Source organism: Mustelus asterias, chromosome 28, assembly GCF_964213995.1.
Source record: "Mustelus asterias chromosome 28, sMusAst1.hap1.1, whole genome shotgun sequence".
Lineage (NCBI taxonomy): Eukaryota > Metazoa > Chordata > Chondrichthyes > Carcharhiniformes > Triakidae > Mustelus > Mustelus asterias.
Window position 1 is genome coordinate 6,921,317 of NC_135828.1, and position 13,384 is coordinate 6,934,700.

General features: G+C 46.3%; 1 protein-coding gene across 1 annotated transcript in view; it reads right to left on the reverse strand.

The window, feature by feature from the left end:
• Positions 1 to 8,182, reverse strand: part of LOC144480228 (dnaJ homolog subfamily B member 12-like) — a 37,643-nt gene extending 29,461 nt beyond the window's left edge. Inside the window, exon 1 of the mRNA XM_078199482.1 lies at positions 6,545 to 8,182. Within this exon, the coding sequence (XP_078055608.1) occupies positions 6,545 to 6,680 (136 nt within the window). The 5' untranslated portion in view covers positions 6,681 to 8,182. The remainder of the gene's footprint in view (positions 1 to 6,544) is intronic.
• Positions 8,183 to 13,384: the final 5,202 nt, after the last annotated feature.

Here is a 13,384-nt window from a genome sequence, read left to right on the forward strand (position 1 = left end):
CCACCTCTCCCAGGATTCGTTCTCAGCACAACAGCGTAATCTCTGTAAAGTTTTTTAAATTTATTCTTTCAGGTGTCACTGGCAAAGGCAGCATTTGTTGTCCAATCCTAATTGCCCTTGAACTGAGTGGCTTGCTAGGCCATTTCAGACGGTCACAGTCAACCACATTGCTGTGCGTCTGGAGTCACATGTAAGCCAGACCAGGTAAGGACGGCAGATTTCCTTCCCTAAAGGACATTGGTGAAACGGATGGGTTTTTTTCCGACAATCGACAATGGTTTCATGGTCACCTCACCATTAGCGAGATTAGCTTTCAATTCCAGATTTATGAATTGAATTTAAATTCCACCAGCTGTCATGCTGGGATTTGAACTCAGTATTACCAGTGCATCAGCTGGGTGTCTGGATTTCTAATCCAGCAACATTACCACTATGCCACTGTCTCCCAAAGTGCTTTGGGATATTATATAGCATTAAAGGTGCTTTAGAAATGCAGTCTGCTGTTACATGAATTTATATCGCCACTGTACTTGCTGCATTTTAGGCAATTGTATATTTTGCCAGTTCTGCACAAATTTAGTAGCAATTTGGACTTTTATACGGCCTGGTTAACAAAGCATAGTGTTCTCTGGTGTTTCATGGGGGTGGCATTAGAGGCTAAGAGGAGACCTGGGGAGATAACCAAATAGTGCCTGAAGGCAGTTAAAGATAAGGGATGGGCTAGATGTTTAGGGAGAGAGTTCCAGAGTGCTCATGGCAATCTACTTTGACCACTCTGTCATAACCACCCTCTACACCTAAATAAAAAAACCCTCCCTTCTTGCTGGTCAATCTCAAGTCTAAGGAGTGAAAATTTGAGTCTGTCTGGTATTCAGCTGGTTTGGCTATCCATCAGCAAATCTAATTGGACCAAACGCTTGCTGAAAACTTTGCCACCAGTAATGCAGAAATACATAACTGACCAGAAACTGACAGCTTCTTCCCTCCAAAGATGTGCGGGTTAGGTTGATTGGCCATGCTAAAAATTGCCCCTTAGAGTCCTGAGATGCGTAGGTTAGAGGGATTAGTGGGTAAATATGTTGGGATATGGGGTAGGGCCTGGGTGGGATTGTGGTCGGTGCAGACTCGATGGGCCAAATGGCCTCTTTCTGCACTGTAGGGATTCTATAATTCTATGATTCTATGCTGCCATCGGACATTTGAATAGACCTACCTCATATTAAGTTGATCTTTCTCTACACCCTAGCTATGACTGTAACACTACATTCTGCACTCTCTCCTTTCCTTCTCCATGAACGGTATGTTTTGTCTGTATAGCGCGCAAGAAACAATACTTTTCACTGTATACTAATACAAGTGACAATAATAAATCAAATCAAGTTTATTTATTAGTCACAAGTAAGGCTTACATTAACATTGCAATGAAGTTACTGTGAAATTCCCCTAGTCGCCACACTCCGGCGCCTGTTCGAGTCAGTGCACCCTAACCAGCACGTCTTTCAGACTATGGGAGGAAACCGGAGCACCCGGAGGAAACCCATGCAGACACGGGAAGAACGTGCAGACTCCACACAGACAGTGACCCAAGCCAGGAATCGAACCCGGGTCCCTGGCGCTGTGAGGCAGCAGTGCTAACCACCGTGCTACCCCATGCCGCCCCAAAAGGAACTTTCAAAAGAAACTTTGACGATGATAAGACAAAATGTGATTGGAAAGTAAGGTCTTGGTGATTTACGGGAGACATCTGAAGGTACACAAGAGTTTAACTGTTCAAATTTATCAAAAGTCACAAACAAGTGCTCACTACCAAGCCTAAATTAGACACTTAGTTTCTGGATTGCAGCTTGAAACAACAATACCCTAGTTCAAGAGTGCCACACTGCCAAAGGGGGAAGCTGCGCCAAATTTCTGAGTAATATTGATATTCTGGCATTGTCTTTCATACAATCAGAACAAAGAGCAACGGTTAACAACACTGCTCAGTCAGATGACACTGTTAGCAATATGCTAACAAGCTCCTCAATGTCAGGTGAACATGTCAAACCAGATTTATAATGAGAACCCCCATGTGGAAAAAAAACAATCTTAGTATTGCTTCTCTAGAAAGAATGCAGCTTTCATCAGCGCTTGTTGCAACATGAGATCAGATGACTAAGGCACTTCAATCCCATTATGTGGCATCTCCCAGAATGATAGGTTCAAACTCTTTCTGCTAATCTGTTAGGCCACAGCTGATCTGTACCTCAATTCCATTTACCTGTCATTGCTCCAAATCCCCTCACCCGCTTACCTAACAAAAATTTATCAATCTTGGTTCCAGTTGACCCGCACCACCCTTAGCCTTTTGGAGAGACAGCTCCAGATTTCCCCTCCCCTTTACCTGAAAAAAGAAAGCTTCCTGATTTCACTCCTAAGTGACCCAGTTCTAATTTTAAGATCAAGCCCATGTGTTTTGGATTCTCCTGACGAAACAAGTGGTTTCTCGCTGTCTTTGTTATTGATTCCTGACTCTCCCAACTGCCTTTGAGACATCCCAACTTTCCAGACACCACATTGCTGCAGTTAATTATCCATTGAATAAAGAAATACCTTGTGGCCACATATTAAGTTTGCTCTTCATAACCCATTCTGACAAAAGCTCATAAGATATAGGAGCGGAATTAGGCCATTCGGCCCATCGAGTCCGCTCCGCCATTCGATCATGGCTGATATGCTCCTCATCCCCATTTTCCTGCCTTCTCCCCATAACCCTTCAACCCATTAAAAATCTGTCTAACTCCTCCTTAAATTTACTCACTGTCCCAGCATCCACCGCACTTTGGGGCAGCGAATTCCACAGATTCACAACCCTTCGGGAAAAGTAGTTTCTCCTCAACTCTGTTATAAATTTGCGACCCCTTATCCTAAGACGATGACCTCTTGTCCTAGAATGCCCCACCAGCAGAAGCATTCACTCCACGTCTGCTATATCCATACCTTTTATCATCTTGTATACAAAAGGTAGACAAGATACAAGGAGTTCCAATTGCCTTGAAGACTTTTGTGTTTTAAAGATTTGTTCTGGACAGTGAACAATGATAATATATGGATGATGATTAGTCTGACTGCTTCCCAATGCTGGACTGAGTAACACGAGACAAATGTGCCTACTGAAGGATGCTGGGTACATGGTGGTTTCTCCAGTGATAACTCCGGTGTCCCCACATTCAAGATTTGTTTTCAGAGGGTGTTGAGCAGAGGCTTGGGACATAGCTGTCCAATCAGCAGGGAGGAAAATCGTTTTGATCAAAAACTGCATCATTATTATTCTAAAATTTTACAACCCTGGCAAATATTTATCCCTTTTTCCCTCAGGGGGGTCTTGTTTTCTTTGCAGGTGATTATTTTTCACGAGCAATAGTTAAGATGATGCACACCTCATGTCAGATGATTGTAAGAGCTGCCAGTTTTTTTGGTTTGTGCCGTTAGTTGTCCAACCGGGTAACGATAACACCACGAATTGGCCACACATCGGGCAATGAGGCAACAAGTCCAAGGGTTTCCTCCGGGTGCTCCGGTTTCCTCCCACAGTCCAAAGATGTGTAGGTTAGGTGGATTGAACAGGGTAAATGCGGGGGGCAATGGGAATAGGACAGAGGAGGTGGGCCTGGGCTCTTTTGGACAGTCGGTGCCCTGTCTGGATTCTATGACATGAGAAGTCCGGTCCAAAGATGTGCGGGTTAGGTTGATTGGGCATGCTAAATTGTCCCTTAGTATCACGGGGATTAGCGGGGTAAATAGGTGGGATTACAGGGCCTGGATGGGATTGTTATCGTTGCAGGCTTAATAGGCCAAATGGCCTCCTTCTGCACTGTAGAGATTCTATGATTCTAAGCAGTTACAAGAATAAGTGCTGATGCAAGGAGTGTGTTGCTGCACTCCATTTCACTTTCATTGTACAACATAACAGCATAAGAAATAGAAGCAAGAGTAGGCCACGCTACCCGACAAGCCTGCTCCACCATTCAACAAGATCATGCTGATCTTCTGTTCCTAGTGACCTAGGCCCAACCATCTTCAATTGCATCATCAATGACCTTCCTTGCATCATGAGGTCTGAAATGGGGAAGTTTGCTGATTGTTGCAGTGTTTGGTACCATTCACAACTCCACAGATATTATAACAACCTGTGCCTGCATGCAGCAAGGCCAGGGTGATGTTCGGAGTTTGGCTGAAAGTACCATTCGCACCACACAAATGCCAGGAAATAACGGTCCCCAATAAGAATTTAACCACCTTTGCTGACATTCAATATCATTACCATCACTGAATCCCCCATCAACATCCTGGGGACTACCACTGCGCCAGAAAAATGGACCAGCCCTATAAATACTGTGGCAACAAGAGTAGCTCTGTGGCTAAGAATCCTGTAACTCACCTCCTGACTCCTCAAAGCCTATCCACAAAACACAAGTTAGACTGTGATGGAATGTACTCCACTTGCCCAACGAGTGCAGCTCGAGAAGTTCAACACCATTTAGGAAAAAGCAGCCCACTTGATCAGCAGCCCAAATGACACCTTATACATTTGCTTCCTCCAACTCTCTGTAGCATCTACAAGATGCACTGCAGCAAATCACCAAGGCTCCTTCAACAGCACCTTCCAAATTCATGACCTCCACGAAAGAACAAAGAACAAGTAGAAGGACAAGGGCTGCAGACCCATGGAACAACATCACCTGCCAGTTCCCCTTTAAGTTACACACCATCCTAACTTGGGACTATAATTGCCGTTCCTTTACTGTCACTGGGTCAAAATCCTGCAACTCTCTCCCTAACAGCACTGAGTGTATATACCAAATAGACTGCAGCAGTTCAAGGCAACTGCTCACCACCACTTTCTCAAGGGAAATTAGGGATGAGCAATAAATACTGCCTTTACCGGTGACACTCACATCCCATGAATGAATAAAACAATCCATGTTCCCACACTATCCCAATATCTTTTGATTCCCGTAGTATTCAAAAATCTATCGCTCTCTGTACTGAATACATTCAAGACTGAGCATCAGTCGGTCCTTGAGGTAGAGAATTCCAGACTCTCACAAACTTTAGAGTGAATGTATTTATTCTTATCTCACTCCTAATTGTCTAGCCCCTTATTCTGAGACTTTGACCCCAGTTCTGGGACTCTCAGGTGGAAGAAATGTCCTCCCAACACCTACCTCTATCAAGCCCCTTAAAAACATAATGTAATTGAGATCATCTCTTGTTCCCCCAGGGAATAGAATTCAATACCCTCATCACTCAGCAGAAGGAGGCCATTTGGGCTATCGAGCCTGCACCGACAACAATCCCACCTAGGCCCTGTCCCAGTAACTGCACATATTTAAGACCATAAGAAATCATCATAGAAACCCTACAGTGCAGAAGGAGGCCATTCGGCCCATCGAGTCTGCACCGACCACAATCCCACCCAGGCCCTACCCCCACATATTTACCCACTAATCCCTCTAACCTACGCATCCCAGGATTCTAAGGGGCAATTTTTAACCTGGCCAATCAACCTAACCTGCACATCTTTGGATGTGGGAGGAAACCGGAGCACCCGGAGGAAACCCACGCAGACACGAGGAGAATGTGCAAACTCCACAGACAGTGACCCGAGCCGGGAATCGAACCCGGGACCCTGGAGCTGTGAAGCAGCAGTGCTAACCACTGTGCTACCGTGCCGCCCTTGCTACCGTGCCCTGCTAATACCCCTGACACTAAGGGTCAATTTAGCATGGCCAATCAACCTAACCCGCACGTCTTTGAACTGTGGGAGGAAACCGGAGCACCCGGAGGAAACCCACACAGACCCAACCGCTTCGTCGTGCCCCCTCGGGTAAGATACGACCCAGGTAAGGAATCCTTCAGAAATCCATTTTGGTGACTGGGATGTCATTAATGACCCCGCATTTATTTGGGGGTTATAGTAGCACTGTTGGGGTAACCCTGTGCCAATGTTGAAATCCAATGTATGAATCTCGAGAGAAGCTTGCTCGCACACTCCCAAAGATGCAGCCTTGGTTGTAGAACCAACAAGGTTAAGGGCAATGCTAGGACTGAGATGGGTACAAGTGGCACAGAATACCACCCCAGTATTATGGAACTGTGTATATTTTTTGAAAGTGGCAGGTACACTTTCAATGGGGTGATGGCAGAGTGACACTTGTCAAAGTTGGGGTTTGTGTGGGACTCCTTGGGATCTGTATGCAGAAAGCATCTGACCCCCTCGCCCCTCTTTGGCCTACATTAATCAGAAGCCCTTTGGCCGTGACTATACTCAAGACCTTGCCTGGGAGGAGGGGGAACTTATTGTAAGGCGGACCGAGGTGCACCACGGAGGTTGTAGTTCCTCCGGGTCCCCACACAACGGCGCTCCAGGAGCCAATGAACTACAACTCCCAGCAGCCCCCTGCGGGCCCCGGCACATGCGCAAAACGGCCGGCCGCCCCGGCAGGCAGGCAGGCCGCACTCGATCCCGGCGCTCACGCAGCCGCCCGCCCGACGCCGCTCCCACCTTTCACTCTCTCCGACGGGTACAACCTCTGCGCCTTCCGTAAGAACTTGAGCGCCTCTTCCTTGTTTCCATGTTTGAGCGCGTTCAGGCCGATTTCCGTACAGCGATCCGCCTCGTCTCGGTTCCCCTCCATCATGTCGGGCTTTGGGGGCTCGAACGGCCGCTGCCGGTGGCTCTCGGTGGTGTCACATCGGTGGCCGGAAACGCCCGAGAGCGTTCGGATTCGGCTCGGCTACGTCACCCGGAGTGACGAAGGTACCCGAGCGTCGACTGGCTGAGTTTGGGCAACGTCACCGTTAGTGACGGAAACACCCGAGCTACTGGGTACTGGCTCGGCTGGGGTCCGGGAGGCGCATGCTCACTTTGTGACTGTGATGTTTTTTGGTGAAGCCATGCTACTATAGATTACGCATGCGCACCTTTGAAGGCGAAGGTTGGAGGCCGCCATCTTAGTACGGGAAGGAATGATCAGAATCCCTGTAGTGCAGACGAAGACCATTCGGCCCATGGTGGTCAACAAAGATCTGACTACACTAATCCCATTTTCCAGCACTTGGCCCATAGTCCTGGAGGTTATGGCAGTTCAATTGAATATCTAAATATTTCTTAAATGTTATGAGAGTTTCTGATTTAACCACTCTTCCAGACTCCTGCCCCCCCTCTGGGTGAAAATGTTTCTCCTCAACTCCCCTCTTATCCTAAATCTATGCCCCCTGCTTATTGACTCCTCTATTAATGGAAAAAGTGCCACCTTATCTGCCCTATCTATGCCCCTCTTAATCTGAAGCATCTCAACCTTTGCTGCTCCAAGGAAAACAGCCCCAATCTTCAGCCCTGATGAAGGGTCATCCAAGCTTGAAACATTAGCTCTATTCTCCCTCCAAGGATGCTGGCAGTCCTAGGATCATAGAATCCCTACAGCGCAGAAAGAGGCCATTCGGCCCATCGAGCCTGCACTGATAACAATCCCACCCAGGCCCTTTCCCCATAACCATGCATATTTACCCTGCTAATACCCCTGACATTGAGGGTCAATTTAGCATGGCCAATCAATCTAACCTGCACATCTTTGGACTGTGGGAAGAAACCGGAGCACCCGGAGGAAACCCACATAGACACAAGGAGAATGTGCAAACTCCGCGCAGATAGTCACCCAAGGCTGGAATTGAACCTAGGTTCCTGGTGCTGTGAGGCAGCAGTGTTAACTACTGTCCCACCGTGCTGCCCTCTGAGAGTGCTAAGATTTTCCAGCACTTTCTGTTTTTGTGTTAGCCCCCAGACTCTCCAATGTTTTCTCAGAGCTCAGACCCTCCAGCCCAGACAACATCCTGGTAAATCTCCCCCACATCCTCTCCAGTGCAATCACATCCTTCCTATAGTGTGGTGACCAGAACTGCACGCAGTACTCCAGTAGTGGCCTAACCAGCATTTTATACAGTTCCAGCATGATCTCCCTGTTCTTATATTCTTTGCCTCAGCTAATAAAGGCAGAAAGACTTGCATTTATATAGCCCCTTTCATGAACACTTGACGTGCCGTAACCAACAATGTATTTTTGAAGTGCAGTCACTGTTGTAAAGTGGGAAGCACTGTAGCCAACTTGTGCACAACAACATTTCACAAACAACGACACAATAATGACCAGACAAGCCTTGTGTGATGTTGATTGAGTGATAAATACTGACTGGTACGCTAGGCAGAACTCTCCTTGTCTTGTTCAGAATTCTGCCGTGGGATCTTCAATGCCCACAGCACCCCAGTTTAATATCTCACCCAAAAGTTGGCACCTCCAACATTGCAGCACTCTCTTAGTACAGCACTGGCGTGTCAGTCTTGATTTTGTGTCTAAGTGTCCGTGTGGGACTTAAACCCACAACTGTTAAAGTCAGAGACAAAAGTGCTTACCCACTGAGAAATGGCAGAGTGGGGAGGTACTTTCCAACCTCGCCGCGCCTGGCACAGATTGCACCAGTCTGGAAAATAGCGTGCGGGCCTAAAAATCTGTTTTGCACTCAGCTCCAGACGGTTTGCAAGCGACCCGGTCCCTTTCTAATGCCACAAGCTGGATTGTGACCACAAAGGGTGCGAGGCTGATTAGCATATTTAAAGTAGCATTTAAATGCGCATAGCCCATTTGGTGCCGGATTCTCCCGGCTCCCGGGACCTTCCAACCTTCAGGCAGGGTGTACGATCAGCGAGAGTCACTACTGGTCTCTGCTAGCGGAGACCAGGCCCGATGGCCACCTTGAAGGCCATTGAAGCCCCTGGGTGGTTGGGGATAATGCTGGGCAGGGCCCACCTGGCCCACTGCCAGTGCCAGATGGAGCCTCCAAACCTTGCCAGTGCACCGGGACAGTGCCAAGTGGTTGGGGTCCGAGTGGAGGCTATGACGGAGGAGTTGTACAGGGGAGGGGAGGAGGGGGCTTGTCGGGAGGGTCCCGATACCAGCGATCTGTGTTGGTGGGGTGTGGGGAAACATGCCACCAATGAAGTGTTGGGGGGGGAGAGAAGGGGGGTCTCCCAGTGCACTGAGATTGGGGCACCCTTCCAAATAATAAATAAAACTAAGTGGTCAATCGTCCAATTAATAAGTGTGGGACCCTTCTGTTGGAAAATCAGCTGTCACATTTGATTATACAGAAACAGCGACTCAAGAAATACTTCCTGGGCTGTGAAGCACTTTGGACTATTGTAAGGATGTGAAAAGCGATTATATTAATACAGTTGCTCTGTCCGCACTTTGGCACAATGATGACAAATAGGGGTCACTATCTGACAGTAATGAAATAATAGACGTGGGAATCATAATAACGCTGACATTCTCACTTCAGACTCAGTGTCTTATTAATTTTTCAAATCCAATCTCATTAATATGGTAAACCAAACACAAGCAAAAGCAATTCATGTTGAAACTTTATAGCTCCGTGTATGACGGGATAAAGCTTGTTTAGCTATGGGGGAAGAGAAGGGAATTGGAACTAATAGAACAGCTCTTTCAAAGAACTGGCAAAGGCACAATGGGCCAAATAGCCACCTTAGAACATAGAACAGTACAGCACAGGAACGGGCCCTTTGGCCCATGATGTTGTGCCGAACATGACACCAAATTAAACTAATTTCAGAAGGATGAGGGGAGATCTTATAGAAACATATAAAATTATGAAGGGAATAGGTAAGATAGAAACAGGGAAGTTGTTTCCACTGGCGGGTGAAACTAGAACTAGGGGGCATGGCCTCAAAATAAGGGGAAGCAGATTTAGGACTGATTTGAGGAGGAACTTCTTCACACAAAAGGTTGTGAATCTGTGGAATTCCCTGCCCAGTGAAGCAGTTGAGGCTACCCCATTGAATGTTTATAAGGCAAGAACAGATAAATTTATGAACAGTAAAGGAATTAAGGGTTATGGTGAGCGGGCAGGTAAATGGAGCTGAGTCCACAAAAAGATCAGCCATGATCTTATTGAATGGTGGAGCAGGCTCAAGGGGCCAGATGGCCTACTACTCCAAGTTCTTATGTTCTAATCGCTTCTCCCTGCGCTTGGTCCATATCCCTTTATTCCTTGCATATTCCTGTGCTTATCTAAAAGCCCCTTAAATACCCCTTTCATATCTGCCTCCACCACCACTCCTGGCAGCACATTCCAGACACCTACCACTCTCTGTAAAAAAACTTGTCCCTCACATCTCCTTTGAACTTTCCCCTTCTCATCTCTTAAGTGTATGCCCCCTAGTGTTAGACATTGCAACTCTGGGAAAAAGATTCTGACTCTCAACCCCATAAATGCTTCTCATAATTTTATAGACTTCTATCAGGTCTCCCCTCAGCCTCCGCCGCTCCAGAGAAAACAGCCCTAGTTTGTCCAGCCTCTCCTTATAGCTCATACCCTCTAATCCAGGCAGCATCCTGGTAAACCTCTTCTGCACCCTCTCCAAAAGCTCCACATCCTTCCTGTAATGTGGCGACCAGAATTGAATGCAATACTCTTACGTGCGGTCTAACCAAAGTTTAATAAAGCTGCAACATGACATCCTGACTCTTGTACTGTAATGCCCCGACCAATAAAGGCAAGCATGCCTTCCTTACCACCCTATCTACTTGTGTGGCCACTTTCAGGGAACTATGGACTTGAACTCCAAGATATCTCTGTACATCATTGCTGTTCAGGGTCCTGCCATTAACTGTATATTTACTCTTTACATTTGATCTCCCAAAGTGCAGCATCTCACACTTGTCCGGATCGAACTCCATTACCCATTTCTCCGCCCATATCTGCAACTAATCTATATATAATTAATTATGCATCAGTATGCATCGCAAGTAGAATAGAATCCCTACAGTGCAGAAGGAGGCCATTCGGCCCATTGAGTCTGCACCGACCACAACCAGGCCCTACTCCTGTACCCACACATACTTACCCTGCTAATCCCTTCGACATGAGGGTCAATTTAACATGGCCAATCAACCTAACCCGCACATCTTTGGACTGTGGGAGGAAACCCGAGCACCCGGAGGAAACCCACGCAGACACGGGGAGAATGTGCAAACTCCGCACAGACAGTGACTCAAGCCAGGAATCGAACCCGGGTCCCTGACAGTGTGAGGCAGCAATGCCTCACTGTGCCACTCTGTACAGTTACTGAAAGTAAGTGCACAGATACAGCGGGCAGTAAAGAAGGCAAATGGTATGTTGGCCTTCATAGTGAGAGGATTTGAGTATAGGGATAGGGATATTTTGCTGCAATGATATAGGGTATTCATGAGGCCACACCTGGAGTATTGTGTGCAGTTTTAGTGTCCTTATCTGAGGAAGGATGTCCTTGCTACAGAGGGAGTACAGCGAAGGTTTACCAGGCTGATTCCTGGGGGGGCAGGTCTGTCATATGAGGAGAGACTAAGTCGGTTAGGATTATATTCACTGGAGTTTAGAAGAGTGAGAGGGGATCTCATAGAAACTTATAAAATTCTAACAGGGTTAGATTGAGAAAGAATGTTCCCAATGGTGGGGGAGTCCAGAACTAGGGGTCATAGTTTGAGGATAAGGGGTAAACCTTTTAGAACTGAGGTGGGGAGAAATTTCTTCATCCAGAGGGTGGTGAATGTGTGGAATTCACTCCCACAGAAAGTAGTTGGGGCATAAACGTCATATGATTTCAAGAAGAAATTAGATATAGCTCATGGGGCTAAAAGGATCAAGGGATTTGGGGGGAAGGGGGGGATCAGGATATTGAATTCGATGATCAGCCATGATCAAAATGAATGGCAGAGCTGGCTCGAAGGGCCAAATGGCCTCCTCCTGCTTCTAGTTTCTATGTTTCTAACCCCAAGATCGCTCTGTACATCAATGCTGTTCATGATTCTGCCTTTAACTGTGTACTTACCCTTAATGTTTGACCTCCCAAAGTGCGGCACCTCACACTTGCCCAGATTAAACTCTGTGTGCCGTTCCTCCACCCATATCTGCAACTGATCTAAATCCCACTGTATCCTTTGACAGCCATCTACACGATCCACAGCTCCACCTATCTTTGTGTCATCTGAAAACTTACTAACCCACTCATCTATGTTTTTATCCAAGTCATTTATATATATATATATATATAGTACATTTACATATATCACTTTCTGCACTATATATCATTCTATTCTATTCTCCAATTCTGTTAGGATGATTACCATTGAATTAGTCGTTTGGCAATACAGAACTTGAATATTGCTGTAAAGAGGAACATGCTGTCAAAGTTTTTCACCTAGTATTTATCAGGACAACAATTTGTTGTTCCCCTGTTACAGTTTGCTCATTTCTTGCGAGCTAACCTGATGAGTGCAAGGTGAAGAGCTTGGACGGCATATCTCTTCTTTCAGCAATATCGTTGAATTATTGATTTGATTTATTATTGTTACATATATTAGTATACAGTATAAAGTATTGTTTTATGTACGCTATGGAGGCCAAGTATACTGTTCATAAAGAAGGAAAAGGAGAGGGTACAGAATGTAGTGTTACAGTCATAGCTAGGGTGTGGAGAAAGATCAACTTAGTGCGAGGTAGGTCCATTCAAGAGTCTGACGGCAGCAGGAAAGAAGCTGTTCTTGAGTCGGTTGGTACGTGACCTCAGACTTTTGTATCTTTTTCCCGACGGAAGAAGGTGGAAGAGAGAATGTCCGGGGTGCGTGGGGTCCATGATTATCATAGAATCCAATAATGCAGAAGGAGCCATTCAGCCCATCGAGTCTACACCGACCTTATTCGCACCCCCAGGCCCTATCCTCATATACTTACCTTAGCTAATCCCCCTGACACCAAGGGGCAATTTAGCCTGGCCAATCCACCTAACCTGCACATCTTTGGACTATGGGAGGAAACCGGAGCACCTGGAAGAAACTCACGCAAACCCAGGGAGAATGCTGGCTGTTTTTCCAAGGCAGCAGGAAATGTAGACGGAGTCAATCAATGGGAGGCTGGTTTACATAATGAACTGGGCTACGTTCACAACCCTTTATAGTTTCTTGCGGTCTTGGTCGGAGCAGGAGCCATACCACGCTGTGATATATTAGAAAGAATGCTTTCTATGGTGCATTCTGTGGTGAATTATTGTACTGATTATAAAGTAACAATGGCAGGCTAATTATACAGAGCTAATTGCTGTTGCATTAATAGCATCATTATGCATTCCTAGCCTTTCAATCACTTGTTTTTCACAGAACTTAATTAATTACTGCATTAATCTGCTTATTATTTTGTACGAGTGCTTTGCTGCCATTCAATACAATACTTCCCATCGAGTACTTGAGAAAGTGCAGAGCAAACAATGAGGCAGAAAGTGAAGAGAGGAAAATAT